Below are 17,854 nucleotides of genomic sequence, written 5' to 3'. Positions count from 1 at the left end.
CCAATACATGATGCTGCCACCACCATGCTTCACCGTGGGTATGGCGTTCTTGTGTCCTGTGTTGTTTTCGCAGAAAGTTCATTATTGGCCTCATCACACACAAAGGCTTGCATCTTGCCAACCTGCCCTTGTAGGACCTGTCCCTTGATAGCCTCCATGACCAGTTTTCTCTTTGTCTTCTCATTGCTCTTGCCTGCCCGTGTCATGTTCTTGGTAACGTCACTGTTGTACCATATTTACTTCACTCATTGATGACTGTCTTCATTGTGTTCTGTTATATCTAATGCTTTAGAAATGGTTTTGTAGAGTGATTTGAATCCAGGTGTGTACTAACTACTATTTCACACGAGCTTGATAATTGGTTGATTTTAAACATAGCCACTTAATCTGTTATTAATCATTGTGCACTGAATTATACAAAGATTCGTATAATTTTCTTTCAACAGCATTGTATGTGTACAATATTTTGATAGATAAATTTAATGTTTCAATCTTTACATCACAAAAACCTGCTGGGGTGTGTAGACTTTTTTTTTTTTAATATCCAGTGTAAATCTGATTTTATATTTTAGTCATTTGTGCATTTAGATAAAACCAGTGAGTCTCAGTGGATGTTGAAACAGAAGTAAGTGCCTTACACCTTCACGTCCCATGGTGTGTAAGTTCCCAGCTCCGACGGAGGACACTGAAAAAAACCAAAAAACAGAGATGCATCAGATAATGACAGAACATTGTTTATGACAATTTACTGCTTGATATTTATGACTGCAGTGTCTGATATACACCGATCAGGCATAACATTATGACCACCTGCCTAATATTGTGTTGGTCCTCCCTTTGCTGTCAGAATAGCCCTGAACTGTCATGCACTGTGTATTCTGCCACCTTTCTATCAGAACCAGCATTAACTTCTTCAGTGATTTGAGCAACAGTAGCTCGTCTGTTGGATCGGATCACACGGGCCAGCCTTTGCTCCTCACATGCATCAATGAGCCTTGGCCGCCCATGACCCTGTCATCAGTTTACCACTGTTCCTTTTGTTAGATACTGACCACTGCAGACCGGGAACACCCCACAAGAGCTGCAGTTTTGGAGATGCTCTGATCCAGTGGTCTAGCCATCACAATTTGGCCCTTCGTCAAACTCGCTCAAATACTTATACTTGTCCATTTTTCCTGCTTCTAACACATCAACTTTGAGGACAAAATGTTCACTTGCTGCCTCTAATATATATCCCACCCACTAACAGGTGCCATGATGAGGAGATCATCAGTGTTATTCATTTCACCTCTCGGTGGTCATAATGTTATGCCTGATCGGTGTATAACTTATCAATGTTGTTAAAATTAAAATGTGTATTCAAAAATAGAAACTTACAAGTTTGGTGAATCTGTCTTCACAAGCGTTGCGTATTCTCTCGGGTGTAGCAGGGCTGTCCAGTCTAAAGGGTCCTGTGAGGCCAGACTCAGCCCTGGCTGCTGAAATAGCATCTTTGATAGCATAGAAGACTGAGGCTGCCAGGAAGAGTGGAGGCTCTCCAACTGCCTAATTAAAGTGACATAATAGCAAAAGAATGAATTATGTCTTATTTTCATAATAGATAATTATAGATATATACAGTGAACCCTCTCAGTGCCCTTTACCTTTCAGTTACCCTTTCAGTACCCATTGTACATAATTAAAATTCAAGACAATTTAATTATTGAAATACTGAATCTGTACAATATTTTGTGTATTTCTTAGAACTATTCAGTCAAACCAGATTGCCGTTGCAGAAATGTCACGCAAACTAATATTTTATCAAAATATATCAAACAACCACAAAAGAGAGCTTTTTAATTGTTGCTAGATTCAAGCTGACATTATTTACAGTCTTATTTGTTTGTGTTATTGAGGTTAGGAAGAAACCCATTCAATTCAAGGTGCTGATATTTAAGGCCACAATAACTAAAACCAACAACTTTAATAAATATATGCTCTGATTTACTCAAAAAAAAAAAAAAAAATCCTTGGACCTCTGGGGATGACTGAAACTCCATAAACAATAAACCACGAGGGCCAGTATTACCTTGGAGGAGAAGATGGCCTTCTCATTAGGAGCATCTCTAAGTAGTGAGACCTTCAGTTCAGTTGGAATGTCTCCAAATGCAGGAATCTTATACATCCCAGGTCCACGGGTGTACAGGTAACCTTGGGGAGAGTAGCGCAACTCCTCAAGGGTGAAAAGACCCACACCTTGCATGAATGCACCCTCCACCTGCACAAAAAGAACAAGCCAGCTACAAAACACAGAGCGCTGCCAAGCTAACAGATCAATCTGATTAAGAGGCAGTATATACCTGACCAATATCCAGTGCTGGGTTCAGACTTTTGCCCACATCCATAACAATTGAAGTATGCAGGTTCTAAGGGAGTGAAAGATGTTCTGGATAATTTTGTCACCACACATGAATACATCACGAACATATGCGTAAAAGCATATCAGAAATGGCCAGCAGTGAAGAATGATAGCAGGAGCTAGTCATCTTCATCCAAATGACATCAGTGCTAAGCAAAAGTTAAGTAACATGTAAAATGATGTTATGTAAATTACTATGTAATTGAACGGTAAGTGATTCTTCACTAATAAGGAAGTTGCTTTTACCTTGTGACTACCAGTCAGACAGTCCAGCTCCACCACTGATACTGCTACACCATAAGAGAAGTAGTTAAAAGGTCGGCCAGAATTTGTTTCAAACTCATAGCCAATATCTGGAGTCCTGCAGAATGAGGGGAAAAAACGTCCTGTAGTCAATCCTGTGTAAAAATCCTGCTTATTTGGGCACATCATTTAAACAAGAAAAGGTCAAAAATCATTAAATAAATGAATGAATGAATAAATAAATAAATAAGTTTAACATACTTATAAAACCCATTGGCTGATAAGTTCACCCTGTCAAAATAAGCTGCTTTTACCTACAAAGAAAGAAATAAGGTTTCTATGATGTATAAAAATACTTTGCCCCAGAGAAAAAGCTTGGTTTAGTTGTAATAATACATTATATATCAGTGTATTTATGTATTGAATTCAAACACAGTGGAATCAGCCATATAATTATCCACATGAAATTTGGATAGTTTGATTTTCAGTAAAATCATTTTATTCAGGAAAAAAATGTGAACATATATGGATATTTATCATTTTACAGACCCAGTCTTCCCAGGTGCCCTTGGGGTTTTTGGCTTTGTACGGCTCCAGTCTCTGCAGAAGCGTCTGACATGCATTCTGTATGACATTATACCATAAATATTATTTTCAGAATCCAATTTGCAGCCATTTCAATCTGCCTAAATATAGCAATACATTTAATCCAGCACTGATCAGTGTCAGGACCAATTGCCCTAGTAGGTTTTTTTTCTCTGGAGTTATTAACTCATTAACTCTATTGTGAAGCCTCCTTAAACTACTGACCGTGTATCAGATTCTTAATTACTGTAGAGTAACATGCTCTTACATGGACAGCCATGCCGTTGAGGTCAGAGGAAGCAGATGCAGCAGTAGGGCTTGTGTTTGGGACGGTGTTAGTGCTGGTCTCACTGATGTGAATCTTTGTGCTGGGGATTCCCAGAGTTCGGCTGGCAACCTACGAAACACCATGTACTTTAGTAACAATGCTAAATATTAATATAGATGGGATCTAAAAGTCTGAACCCACTTATTTAAATGCGTCTACTTTGCTTTATTTTCCTCATTTAATACAACAATTTGAAAATGCATAGAAAAGATCTCTAACACAGTTGTGTTTTGCCTACTGCAGTAGAGGTACATGTACAAGCCCTGGTTGTTGAGTATCTCATTTTTACACTACCTGAACCATTTTAGTGTGCAGGCCTTGTCCCATTTCTGTTCCACCATGAGTGAGAAGGACTGAACCATCTGTGTAGATATGAACCAGTGCTCCTGCCTGGAAAAAAAAAATATATTTAGCAATACAGTAAATACACACACGCCTTAATTTGTAATATGTTTTGTGTTTTAGATTTGTATTAGCTTTAGAATTGAATAAATCATAAAAATCTCAAGTAAGTCAATTTCAGTTGCAGGTTCTAACACTACAGAATGCCAGGCACTGTACAAAACGAAACAAACCTGGTTGAGGAAGACTGCAGTGAAGCTGATGCCAAACTTTGTGGGAATGATGGACAACCCTCTTTTGGTCCAGCGATTTTGTCTGCATCACAATAACAGTAACATCACTTACAATCTTGAATCTCTTATTTCAAATAAACAAATAAAGCTCTCATGTTATAAATATCATGTAGCCCCTCACTTGTTATACTGCTCCACCTTGGCTTTCCATTGTTGGAAGTCTGAGATGGCCATGCATTCCTCCCAGCAGCGATCTATGGTAAACTGGTCCAGACACTGGTTAAAGGGGGTTAAGTCTCCCTGCTTATACATATTCATCCTCCTCACCTGCAGGTTTAAAGATATGCAATAAAAATTATGGCAAAAATGAGGTTTTTGGAGGATTTTACAACAGTCTACAATACTGACAATGCTGTCACTGCGAACAGGAGAAAAAGGAACAGATTTGATTTATAATTTTCATTATAAAGAAACATCTGTGTTTTGTAGGTGGTTGTATTACTACAGTGCCAATGCCAACCCCTTGCTTTGTTAAGCGATAGAATCTCAATGATTTAATAACACGTTAACTGATTTCTTTAAATGTCTGAAATCCCAAACTAAACCTGTTCAGCAGGGAGACCGCAACCCAGAGCCACATCACTAATCCAACTCTCCGCTACCATCATTCCCTGAGGCCCACCAAAGCCCCGAAATGCGGTGTTGGAAGGCAGATTGGTTTTACACATGTAGCCGGTCCCACGAATATGAGGAATGTTATAGCAGTTGTCCATATGGAAGAGCGCTCGTTCCATAATCTGAAGGACAGCAAAAAAAAAAAAAGGCTGTTATGCTTGAACCTGAGTTACAAAATAATAATATTACATAAATATGGGTTGATTAATGAGATATGTGGATATATTCCTGAGGATAAATGTTCTCCTTCTGATACTCACAGACAAGGTAAGGTCCAAGGAATTTCCTGCATTGCAGTAGAGGGTCACATCAAGAGCCATCACTTTTCCATTCTTCTTGAAGCCGACCTTCAGAAAGAAAATGATGGGATATCTGAGAAGTTTTTAAAATGATTTATCAACACAACAATCATGAAATCAAGAAGGATATATCTTTTGACTTTTGACTGTCTCTTTAATGACGATCATTTTTAGCAGTCAGGAATAAATTACATTCATACCTTGTAACGTCCAAAGAATGGATGCCGACCTCCAGTTATTAGCATGTCCTCATCACGGTCCAGCATGCAGCGGACTGGCCTCTTGACTCTACAGAAGGTATATTATATCAGCGGAGTACTAATGATAAAAATATAAACATCATTTGTTTCTTACTTCTGAGCAGCAACAGCCACAGCTGTAGAGAGCAGGGTGCTGCGGCTCTCTTTTCCTCCGAATCCTCCTCCCATTCTCTTAACCCGACATACAATATGACTGGCTGGCACGCCTAATGCCTTGGCAACAAGTGCCTAGAAGCAAATAATAAAAAAAAAAAAATGGCATTCTGTATAAAAATCAAAACCTTTCTAAGCCAAAATCACACAAAAGCATCTGCAAAAAAACAATATATAATGAAACTTTATTTTAAAAATGAATTCTTCATTTTGATGATGATGATAGAGCCACAAACATAGGTAATAAGGCATGTAATACTGTAAACAATAAAAAAATACTTAATACTAAAAATATAAAGGCAATAAGGTTTAAGAGTCTGAGTGTTTTTAACAGCTCCTGTGCAAATCAGAGTTTTTTAATGAGTCCTGTGCAAGTACAGTTCAGGACAGTGAGTAATGCCAGCAGTGACAATAAAATAACTGAATAAAATTTTGATTACTTGTGTTTTGGTGGCCGCTTGCGTGGACACGAACATCTCCATTTCACCATCCTCTCCTCGAGGGACAGCGAGTGTGCAGTTTGTCTCCAAGTAAAAATGTTCCTGTCCCCCTATGTGTATTTCACCTGGGAACATCAAACAAGAACATCATTCAGAATATAGCTAATGCGAGTATAGAGGGTCAGAGGAAGTATAGTTACAGACATACATCAACCTACTGCATATACAGTAGCCTGGAACAGACATCATGTAATATAAAGTTACTACTTAAGATTTCTTTTAAATATAAATTCATTCACTCTTTAAATACAACTAGATTAAGGCTACTGAGTTAAGGACCGTCACGAAAATTTAAGGTGCTATAATACCTTCTTGGATGTTATCAGACTCTTGAAAGCCCAGCATAAGGTCTCCTCTCTCTATAGTTCTCACTGGCTGGTAGAACGACTGATTGGCAATGGCATCCTGTACAAGAGAAGATTTAAACAAAAGCAAAGTAAGAACCATGTAATTGTCTTTGTAAATTCATCAGATGTACCTTGGGCCACTTTATTCAACATGCACTATCACCTAAAATCTAAAATCTTCTGAAAAGTCTGACAATATCCACACATCTTTTATATACACTATTGCCAAAGGTTTTGGGATGTCTGCCTGTACATGCACTTGAACTTTAATGAAATCCCATTCTAAATCTGTTGGGTTTAATATGGAGTTGGCTCCGCCCTTTGCAACTATAACAGCTTTAACTCTTCTAAGAAGGTTTTCCACAAGGATTAGGAGTGTGTTTATGGGAATTTTTGACCATTCCTCTAGAAGCGCATTTGTGAGGTCAGGCACTGATGTTGGACGAGAAGGTCTCCGCTCTAATTCATCCCAAAGGTGTTCTATCAGGTTGAGGTCAGGACTCTGTGAAATTCCTCCACACCAAACTCACTCATCCATGTCTTTATGGACCTTGATTTGTGGCACTGGTGTGCGGTCATGTTGGAACAGGAAGGGGTCATCCCCAAACTGTCCTCACAAAGCATGAAATTGTTCAAAAATATCTTGGTGTGCTAAAGCATTATGAGTTCCTTTCACTGGAACTAAGGGGCCAATCCCAACCCCTGAAAAACAACCCCCCCCCCATGTCCATTTCTGTGAAGAACCTGAACAGTCATATTACGCAATAGTGACTTCAGATCCAGTGTCAACACTACTGAACACACACACTGACTGAAAAACAGCATGAAGCAAAGGGATATTCAGGTCTTGCATGATTAAGGTTAATAATTATCTGAAACCTCCTTTTCTGACAGTAAAAAGGTGCATAATAAATGAGGATTTCTTTTATGTGTCAATCCAAAACTCACAGATAACCTCTTAGGATATATCTGCTAACAAACATCAATCAGGATGACAGGATAAATATCCAATGTATACTGTAATACTTATTATAGCAAGCTGAAACATGCTTAATAATCCGAATCTTCCAGTATTACCAAGACTGAATGTGTGTGTGTATGTGTGTGTGGTTGTCAGTGTCGGTGTTTGTGTTATTATTGTAATATGCCTACACTACCAGTCAAAAGTTTGGACACACCTTCTAATTCCATGGTCTCTCCTGATGTTTATTTCTTTCTACATTGTAAAACAATGCTGAAGGCGGCCGAAATACACAATAATGTCCTTTGAACAGTTGATATTGAGATATGTCTGCTACTGATGCTCTGTAAAGCCTTCATAACGGCTCTAATCTGAGGTGCTGTTAATTGGTGATTTCTGAGGCTGGTCACTCTAAATGAACTTCTCCTCTGCAGCAGAGGTCAGTTTTGGTCTTGCTTTACTGGGATGGTCTTCATGTGAGCCAGTTTCATCATGGTGCTTGATGGGTTTTGCAAATGCACTCGACAATACTGTTCTTGCAAGAACTATTCCAGAACACCTGACCTTCGTGTCTTAAAATAACAACTGACTGTTTTTTGTCATTACATATGGATTACTGAAGTCCATGTGTGTTATTTCACAGTTCTCCAGTATTGTTCTAGAATGTAGAAAATAAGTCACTAAACAAAAAACATTGAATTTGAAGGTGTGTCCAAACTTTTATAATCTCACTATATAACCACTTCATGCTCACTTTATGAAGACACTTTAAAGTAGAACAAAGCAAAGCATTTTTTCAATTTTTTGCTGGCTTCCAGAAAATACACTCAGCTCACATTCAAGCATAAAAGTACTACTCCTACTTCTCCTACTTCTCTGACACACAATGGTGAGGGTTTTTCGGGGTTTTGGCACAAATATGGAATGTCCTCATACCTGAATGGTGACAATCACAGGTTGGCATTCCTCATATGTGATCTTCACAGCTTTGGCTGCCCTCTGTGCGTGGACTTGTGTGTCTGCTACAACGGCTCCAACAATGTGACCCACACATGTGACCTGGAAAAGTGAGAAATATCAATTATCAATATATCCATTATCTCCATATATATCCATATATCTATTAATATATCAATTATCTCCATATCAATTCATAGGTATAAAGTTTGTCATCCCTATAATTTGCATATAATGAAGTAAAACTATAAAAATCTACTGTACAACGTCTTCATGCATAAAAATCTAGAGACACAGACTTTCCACTTGCAGAACAAATTCCCACATTTTTAGCATCTATGTGCGTGCCATTACTCTGCATAGTGCCATTTATTCTGAACATTAAATGGACTTTAATCAAATGATGCAGGTAACCTTTTCATCAGCGAAGACAGTCTCGTCATAAAAAACAGGTCCAGTCTTATTGCAGCCAGGGATGTCCTTGGCAGAGACAAATGTGACCACTCCTGGAAGTGTCATGGCTTCATCAATATCAATAGATCTGCAAAAAGACATGCCAAATACACAGATGACTAATGCAAATCAATAGGGAAAGTACTGAAAAGCAATATGTGACGAGAGGATTTCTTCCAATACTCCATTTTATTTTTCATGTAAACAGCATTCCTGTACATTAGATCTGAAAAGTAGGATCAATGTAAACAGATAATAAGAGGCAGAAGTAAGAATCTGTGGAATTTCATACAACCTTGTGCCCCAGAGTTGCAGAAATTCACTGCAACCCTGATCAGAGTTTGTTTCAAGAAAAAATCCTACAAAAAAAAGTGTGAGATCTTTCTCAATACAATTTTGTGATAATACAAAAAAAGCCTAGAGGTGATACTCTTAAACAAAGCATTGAATGGGAGGAAGATCCCTGGAGTCGACCCCCAACTGTCCGCTAGGTCACAGTTCCTGATCACCGTCTGATTTGATCACCATTTGGTGGTGAGTGCGGGGATATGTAAATAATTAATCAAAGAGCAATGTATGTTAGAATAGATTTTAGAGTGACAAAATAAAATGTAGAATATGTAAATATTTATATATATATGTATATATAAAAGTGAGTGATGGGCCTCCGATCTTAGACCATAGTGCATTAGTGCATACATCACTGCCCATTATTATTATAATATATAAAAACTGTTTCAGTCAAGAGATGATGCATAATTTGTATGTCACTGACTGTATGTAAATTTTAAGCTTGTTGTATAATAAGGGCTAATGACACACAGTGCTAGTGTATGGTTAGTTGTTACTCACTTAATATAAGCATGAGCTTTAGTGCTGGTGACAAGAGCCAAATAGAGCTCGTTCTCGAAGTGAGGAATATCATCACAGTACACAGCTTCTCCTGTGGCCTGCTTCAGAGCAGACAGATGCATAACCGGACGCCCTACCACATCATCTGGGCTCTGACCAGGAGGGACTACCTATATTCGATAGTAGAAAATAATACTTGATGTAATTGTACTTATAGCTTATAACTGTAGATATATCCATGTACAATTAAAAAAAATGAAGAAAATACGCATGTCTACCTGGTACAGCTGAACACTGGTTGGTGAGTCGAGGTGAAACATTTCAATAGCACTGGCATAATCTGGTCTGATGTTCTCAACAGACAGGTGCTGAAGAGACACAGGGGAGTATCAGCTTCAAAAAGGTATTTTAAACATTCTGGATGTACAGGAAAATGATCAGTGATGATCTACGGCCACACAGTTTTCCAGTAAAGTCCCCAAGTGTTCTCTTTTTCATATATCCCAGCTATTTGTCAATGATAATCCTTTATTATCATTAGTCATTAAATATCGTTGTAATTTCAACCGTTAATGCTGTGGGATGTCACGGGTACATTGATGCTTAAAAAAGGTCTTATCAGTTTGACTTAAGTTTTACCTCATATATCAATGAACATGGTCATACCTCCTTAGCTAATTTGTTCTGGATGGTGAGATAGAATTTAAAGAACAGGCTGATAGCCAGTGTGCGTCTATATGTCACCATCCCACCCGGAGCGGACGGAGGCAGGGTCATCTCTTCAGCCAGGAAAGAGCAAGCATCCTGCATCAGCTCCTCATTCCACTGCCTAGAATCATGAATACAGCAAAGGAACTGATCAACATGTGTGTAGGTTTGTGTGAGACTGGTCACTGGTCATATTTTTAACGCAGCATAGAAAAAACTGTAATATTGCATCTTGTAGTTTGCATCATTCACATAAAATTCATGAACTTATGGAATTGTATTTTTCAGAGTACCTTAAGGTCAAAAAAATGTTTTTTGTTTAACTGGCAGCTGGCAACATTAATATAATAACAATATATTTCATTGATAGGGCTTGGGGTGGAGTGTCTATAACTGAAATTAATATATTTTGCATTTTCAGATATATATACTATATTGCAGAAAGTTTTGAGACACCTGCACAATGCAAGCTTCATAAAGACATGGATGAGCGAGTTTGGTGTGGAGGAACTTGACTGACCTGCACAGAGTCATGACCTCAACCCAACAGAACACCTTTGGGATGAATTAGAGCGGAGACTGTGAGCCAGACCTTCAGTCCAACATCAGTGCCTGACCTCACAAATGCGCTTCTGGTGTAATGGTCAAAAAATTCCCATAAACACACTCCTAAACCTTGTGGAAAGCCTTCCCAGAAGAGTTGAAGCTGTTATAGTTGCAAAGGGCGGGACAACTCCATATTACATTCATGTGCATGTAAAGGCAGACGTCCCAGTTTTGGAATGGCTCAGAATCTCTGCTCTAATTCATCCCAAAGGTGATCTATTAGGTTGAGGTCAGGTATTGGGTTGTGCAGACCAGTCAAGTTCCTCCACACCAAACTCACTCATCCATGTCTTTATGGACTTTGCTTTGTGCACTGGTGTGCAGTCATGTTGGAACAGGAAGGGGTCATCCCCAAACAAAGTTGGGAGCATAAAGTTGTCCAAAATGTCTTGGTATGAAGCTGAAGCATTAAGAGTTCCTTTCATTGGAACTAAGGGGCCGAGCCCAACCCCTGAAAAACAACACCTGAATTCAATGATTTGGAGAGGTGTCCCAAATCTTTTGGCAATATAGTGTATAATAAGTAGTAATAAGTAGTAACATTTATTCTGAAACCAATATATAGTACTAATATGCTAATATTAATTTTAAATGATCAATAACGCTACTATTCTAAAGAGATTTTATTTTCAGGTCTTAGAATTTTAATATAATTTGTACAGGTTCTTTATATTTATGCTTCCCTGCTTCATATTACTATGCACCAATACACCAAGACAAATTCCTTGTATGTTTAAACCATGGTACTTGGCAATAAAGGTGATTGTGAGTCTGATTCTAGCAAGGCAAGAAACACAACTGGCCAGGTTTGCATGTGATTATCATGACTCAAGATACTTACAAGACACTCTCTTACAAAAGAGAACTCTGGACGCAGTTTCTCGACCTTTGCTAACACAGCTCAAGTCCATAACTGGTCTCAGCTAGATATGTGTGCATGTGGTGCCTGTTATGTATTTTAATGAATTTAGTTGGTTGTATTTCACAAAATATAAACATCAAGTTGCCAACCACCATGACCCTGACCAGGCAGTTACTAAGGTGGAAAGTTTCATATTTATATTTATGCTATTTGGCAGATGCACTTATCCAGAGCAACTTACAATTGATCTCATTTTACACAACTGAGCAATTGAGGGTTAATGCTTTGCTCAAGGTGCCAGAAGGGGCTACTTTTCGGACCTGGGATTCAAACGAGCAATATTCCAACACAATAACAAATAAGCTACCACACCTTGCCTACATGATACAGCCAAAGGATACTAAAACCTCCAACTCGCATGTATTTTTATTGTGTTCAGCAGGACCCTAATCCTGATACACACTTTTGGTCTGCATAAGATATATTGTGAAACATTTTGGCAAACCCTGTATTTTTTATCTGTATCTGTCCATCTAAAATGTATTCATATTCAGTAAGAAAATATGATTGAAGTTCAAAAACCTGCAGATTCATGCTTCTTAGAAGCCAACTTTTACAGAACTTCATTGTATTTTGTTTGCAGTTTCATACATTTCAAGGGTTTAAACCATTGAATTTAATGCTTAGCTAACAGCACTCAAATCGCCCATTTGAGTGTTATCCCTGCTCTAAAAACAACTTTAAAAAGACTGTACATTAACTGATCATATGTGTTAGATCGGGCGACCTGTCCAGGGTATTCCCCTGCCTTTCACCCAATGTGTGCTGGGATTGGCTCCAGCAGATCCCCGTGACCCTAATTAGGAATAAAGCGGGTATAGAAAATGGATGGATAGATGGAGGTGTTAGATAAGAGAACAATCTAAATTGTGCAGAAAGGGTACTAAAGGACCAGGGTTGGGAATCAATGGCTTAGAGAAGGTGTAGCATCTGAATTACCTGCCAATAAGTCGACTGCATGTCGTTGTGGCAAGAACAGTGGTAGCAGCCATTCCACCGTAACTCAATCGGATGTCCTTCACTATACTGGACTCCTCCTTGAAGACCACGTTCATCCCGCAGGTGACAATAGCAATATCATCCTCTTTGCGAAGTGATTGTTTAAAGGCTGAGCAATACTGGCCCTTGTAAAGAAAAAGAAATCCATTTTATTTTTAAAATCATATTTACCCTGTATTGACTTTCAGTTGTGCTAATACACACCTGTTTTGTGTAGGGAATCTCAATAGCCAAAAGAATTTCCTCTGGTTTCAAAGCAGTTTTCCTGTAGCCAGTGAAAAACTTGTCGTCCATCTGAAGCACACGTTTTCCTTCTACAAATAAACGGCAAGATTTATAACCATAAGATATTTAGAACCAAAAAGTAGTCATCAAACATGTATTAGTATTTATTTTCCTAGGCAGTGCATGACATTTACTGTATACCACATGATAATCAAGCAATAACAACTGAGCATATATGATATCAGTTGACGCTGTTTTAATTTTATCTCCAGTCTCTTTTCTCAGCATTTGTCCTTAACAGGATGAGCAGATATCCCATCAATCTTTGATCTTTGAACTATAAACACAAGAGTAAAAAAAGTCCTTATTTTACCTTTGGATATCAGCGTTAGCTTAGAACCCACGGCCATGAACACAGGGTTAAGGTCTGAGATAGGACTTGCTGTCATGATATTTCCACCAATGGCCTGACAGTAAATACACGACATTTATCACCACACACACACAGAAATTTTCCCATTTATGTACTTCTAAAAAATCCTTTATGTTATTGTATATTTACAAAGGTTAATAAAACCAAGAACTAATTCATTATGTTAATGCAGGTGTCTTCGAACCCTCAGTAAACTATAAGGAATATAAGTAATTATATAAGTATAATTATAAGTATAATTTAAGGAATTATAAACTATAAGTAAGCTAAATGACATACTGCAACATTTCGAATCTGGTGTCCTGCGAACCAGTGCAGCTGCTCGAGTACGGCCTGGAAAACCTCCGTTTTGTAGCTGGGTAGCTTGTTTACCATTTCACACAGCACCTCCTTTAACACAGTCAGTGTCACAGATGCACCAAACTCGATCCCTAAAACACACACAATCACACAGTTTTCATGAGGAACTATTTACTATATAATGATAGTCCAACTGAATGACCGTTTGTTATGATATCGTAATAGAATGTGTTCTTAATCTAAGCGGAGCTAGTACATTTAATTCTACTGACAATATTCTATCAACTTTCGTGTTAACATAATTACTAGCATTAGTATTTTAGACACTGAAATAGCAAGCAGCCAAAGCTACAACCAAAAATTGGTTTGTGCATAAAAAGTGCATAGATTTAGCATGTTTATTCTGAGGAAATTTTTACAAAAGGTCCAAGTAGACAAAATGGAAAATAGACAATCCATATTCATAAAACAAGGAAAACGTGGAAATATGCCACTCATGGGATCATTTTTGTTTTTATTTTGCGACAGTCAGTGTCACGGAGAGCACATTTCTCCCCATTCTGATGTTTGATATGGATATTAACTGAAGCTCCTGGCTTGTATCTGCATGATTTTACTCTCTGTGTTGCTGCCACATGATTAGCTGATTGCACGAATAGGACTGTGTAAAGATCTTCCTGCTAAAGTGTCAGGAATTAATGATTGCAGTTACACAAATGCTAGATTTACCAGTATCAGTGTAATGGATGCTGTTGAGTTCCTGGATGGAGGTTGGTGCCAAGATCACTGGGTACAGAAAGTTCTTGAATTTCATCTCAATACCTTAAAAGGAGAACAAATCAAAACATAAAACCCGAGTAAACCATTTCTACCAAATCTTGTAATTGTTCATTTTCAAGGTAAAATAAGTCTGCAATCTGTTCATATTTATTCACATTTGTAAAATAACATTCTTAGTATAATATTAAGACACAACACGTTTTGTTGAAGGCCTCACCAACTTCAGTGTTCCCCACCACTAGCTTGGCTGTAGGATACAGTGCTTTTAGCTCCAGGAGTTCTTTCAGGGTGCTGGGTTGAATCCATGAAACTCTTTCTCCAAGAAATCTCAGCTGTAGTGGTGGACGCTTGGAAAGACTCTGTAGGAAATCACGTTTAAATTACAGTTCATGAATAATTGTACTCTCAGTTTTGTTATAGCTAAAGTTAACAAATTAAACAAATACTAATTCAAAATAAAATATGAATGCAGAACCAAAAATGTACTGAACTGATTTTAAACTGGACCTAACCAGATTTTGGTTGACATGTTAAACGTACCATTAGTTCTGGAGGGAAAATGATTTCCTGTGTTGGGTCCAGTGGCTTAAATTCTGATGGGTTAAATAATTGTTGAGCTGGATGTTTTGAATCTTCCTGGAAAACATGTTGAAAAAATATTGAAACCTATAATTAGGAAATGTTGCAGAAAATAAGTGAAATGTTGGCTGATATTAGTTCGTGGCTGAATTGAATTCCTGTATAAACAAGAAGCAGTCGATTTGAAGAATCAGAACTGTTCACATTGGTTGTGCTCACATTGACCTGCTCTGTCGGGTCTTCACTGGTCAAGCAGCAGCCTTTGGATTTTCCTTTTGCGCCACAGCATCCTCCATCCTACATACATCCGTCATACAAAACACGAGATAAAATGCGCTGTAGCTTAAAACAGGCCCACAATTTTGTGTTTCTATTCAATTTACTGTGCAGCTGAAGTGGCTTTCTAGTTATGAGGCAACTTTACATTAATGCCCTTCCTTTGGAATAAGATGTTCAACATGCATGTACACCGATCAGGCATAACATTATGACCACCTGCCTAATATTGTGTTGGTCCCCCTTTTGCTGCCAAAACAGCCCTGACCCGTCGAGGCTTGGAGTCCATTAGATCCCTGAAGGTGTGCTGTGGTATCTGGCACCAATGTTAGCAGCAGATCCTTTACATCCTGTAAACTGAGATGGAGGCCCCACCTTTCAATTTAAAGGATTTAAAGGATACTTACAGGACTTAAAGGACTTACAAGGATTCTTTTGATAGATACTGACCACTGCAGACCGGGAATACCCCACAAGAGCTGCAGTTTCGGAGATGCTCTGATCCGGTCTTTTAGCCATCACAATTTGGGCCATCGTCAAACTCGCTCAAATCCTTACACTTGTCCATTTTTCCTGCTTCTAACACATCAACTTTGAGGACAAAATGTTCACTTGCTGCCTAATATATCCCACCCACTAACAGGTGCCATGACGAGGAGATCATCAGTCTTATTCACTTCACCCGTCAGTGGTCATAATGTTATGTCTGATCGGTGTATTAGTGTCATGCTCAGAGGTCCACATTTTCTGACCATATAGTGAATGGTTGCTTGAGTTGTCATGATGATTAAATGAACAGCTTGGATGTCATTAATTCCTCTTCTCCTGAGTAACATTTAGGTTTTTTGGTGCTCACACAGGACAGATTTTGTTGTTCCATCTCCATGATACAGGCCTTGGGACACTGTTAGATAAGCACAATAAATTACCTTGGTAAAGGTCTTGTAGCCCTCCAGGATAGGTCTATACCCCGTGCAACGGCACAGATTACCTGTATGAATGAACACGAAGAAGAAGTATCTCACAATTATGTGTTACGACTATCTTAACATATAGCAAATGAGTTTTTAGATGATGGTCATCATCATACCTTGAAAGGCCTCCTCGATTTCCTTCATTGTAGGTTGAGAGTTGTTCCTCAGAAGTGCATACATGGACATGACAAATCCTGGAGTGCAAAAACCGCACTGTGATCCATGAGCCTTAGCAATCCGTTCCTGCCCAAACACATATAATAGAGGTATAATAGAAGATAGTGTCTCTGTATATCTTAAGAGATACAAGGATGTTTGACACATACAATACATTCAGTTACACACCATATTAAAAAGTCACAGGTTTCCTTTTCATACCTGAACAGGGTGAAGTTTGCTGGCTACACTACCGATGCCTTCTACTGTAGTGACTGCACAATGATGCATTGAGCATAGTGGAGCCAGACATGCATTAATGGCCTGGTGTCTGCGACATGGCATTTAAGGACAGCAATGTAATTTATTTCTACTAGGTATGTATAAAGTGCTAAATATAACATGATTACTTATTATACAGACATTTATTATACAACATTGCGAAATCTGTAAGAAATACTGCAAATGCAGATAATCCGTTCTGGCAACCAAAAAATATTACCAATATTACCAATATGAAGCGTATGTAAACTATATGGCTGACCCAAGCCAAGTATTCCATGGCATTCCATTATCCAGATAAGGGAGGGCATTCGTATGCCGAGGTTCCACTGTATTATATATTATATTAGACTATTTTCTGGAAATGAACCTATTTTAAAGTGCAGTATTCCATCCATTAGAACGGTGGATCGACATACAGTCTGTTCGTGGTATAATGAAAAAAGATACACAATCTTATTCTGTTGTGGGTGGAACTTGGACACCATCACAGTGCAGGCGCCACATCCACCTTCAGCACATCCCAGTTTAGTGCCTGTTAAACCCACTGTCACATCAACGTTAAGGAAAACCACAGGAACATGCAATCAAATATGCAAACACTAATAAACTATAAAAAAATAAAAAATAAAAAAAAATCAATTGTGAGGTAATTTCTTTTAAATATTTAAAGGCTTTTTGTTAATTATAAATAGAATATTACATATATAATATAATATATATTATATTATAGATAATTTACAACAATAATAATTTAATAATTTTTAGTTACAAGGTTCAGTTAATATATATATATAAGTTTAATTATTAACTCCATAATATATGGATATTATATATATATATATATATATATATATATATATATATATATTATATCCATATATAGAACTTTCTCCATTTGTAGACAGTCTGTCTTACCGTGGACACATGAACATCAAGGCTTTGAGAGATACTTTTGTAACCCTTTCCAGCTCCATGGAAGTCAACAAAATTCTTGATCGTAGGTCTTCTGAGAGCTCTTTTGTACG

The 17,854-nt window shown here is 38.0% G+C and overlaps 1 protein-coding gene across 2 annotated transcripts in view; it reads right to left on the bottom strand.

The window, feature by feature from the left end:
• Window positions 1–524: 524 nt before the first annotated feature.
• The window catches only part of xdh (xanthine dehydrogenase), a 19,119-nt gene continuing 1,789 nt past the window's right edge, over window positions 525–17,854 (bottom strand). Inside the window, exons 3-36 of one of the 2 annotated variants that reach the window (XM_058399693.1) lie at window positions 17,277–17,373; window positions 16,767–16,875; window positions 16,505–16,631; window positions 16,344–16,405; window positions 15,364–15,435; window positions 15,100–15,195; window positions 14,777–14,918; window positions 14,509–14,601; window positions 13,759–13,910; window positions 13,420–13,513; window positions 13,026–13,135; window positions 12,762–12,946; window positions 10,253–10,415; window positions 9,865–9,954; window positions 9,587–9,756; window positions 8,696–8,822; window positions 8,261–8,383; window positions 6,325–6,421; window positions 5,957–6,081; window positions 5,458–5,591; window positions 5,304–5,391; window positions 5,065–5,151; window positions 4,735–4,926; window positions 4,311–4,456; window positions 4,130–4,211; window positions 3,849–3,944; window positions 3,495–3,623; window positions 3,191–3,265; window positions 2,903–2,955; window positions 2,645–2,759; window positions 2,340–2,405; window positions 2,069–2,257; window positions 1,378–1,545; window positions 525–685 (exon numbers count right to left, since the gene is read on the bottom strand). In XM_058399693.1, coding sequence (XP_058255676.1) covers window positions 635–685; window positions 1,378–1,545; window positions 2,069–2,257; window positions 2,340–2,405; window positions 2,645–2,759; window positions 2,903–2,955; window positions 3,191–3,265; window positions 3,495–3,623; window positions 3,849–3,944; window positions 4,130–4,211; window positions 4,311–4,456; window positions 4,735–4,926; window positions 5,065–5,151; window positions 5,304–5,391; window positions 5,458–5,591; window positions 5,957–6,081; window positions 6,325–6,421; window positions 8,261–8,383; window positions 8,696–8,822; window positions 9,587–9,756; window positions 9,865–9,954; window positions 10,253–10,415; window positions 12,762–12,946; window positions 13,026–13,135; window positions 13,420–13,513; window positions 13,759–13,910; window positions 14,509–14,601; window positions 14,777–14,918; window positions 15,100–15,195; window positions 15,364–15,435; window positions 16,344–16,405; window positions 16,505–16,631; window positions 16,767–16,875; window positions 17,277–17,373 — 3,905 coding nt within the window. In that variant the 3' untranslated portion in view covers window positions 525–634. Of the gene's footprint in view, window positions 686–1,377; window positions 1,546–2,068; window positions 2,258–2,339; window positions 2,406–2,644; window positions 2,760–2,902; window positions 2,956–3,190; window positions 3,266–3,494; window positions 3,624–3,848; window positions 3,945–4,129; window positions 4,212–4,310; window positions 4,457–4,734; window positions 4,927–5,064; window positions 5,152–5,303; window positions 5,392–5,457; window positions 5,592–5,956; window positions 6,082–6,324; window positions 6,422–8,260; window positions 8,384–8,695; window positions 8,823–9,586; window positions 9,757–9,864; window positions 9,955–10,252; window positions 10,416–12,761; window positions 12,947–13,025; window positions 13,136–13,419; window positions 13,514–13,758; window positions 13,911–14,508; window positions 14,602–14,776; window positions 14,919–15,099; window positions 15,196–15,357; window positions 15,436–16,343; window positions 16,406–16,504; window positions 16,632–16,766; window positions 16,876–17,276; window positions 17,374–17,854 lie in introns of both variants that reach the window. The other variant, XM_058399692.1, reaches the window with a different exon arrangement.

The sequence above is a fragment of the Hemibagrus wyckioides genome, linkage group LG09 (genome assembly GCF_019097595.1).
Source record: "Hemibagrus wyckioides isolate EC202008001 linkage group LG09, SWU_Hwy_1.0, whole genome shotgun sequence".
NCBI lineage: Eukaryota > Metazoa > Chordata > Actinopteri > Siluriformes > Bagridae > Hemibagrus > Hemibagrus wyckioides.
The sequence above is the reverse complement of the archived record's forward strand: the minus strand, read 5'-3'. Positions and strand labels throughout refer to the sequence as shown.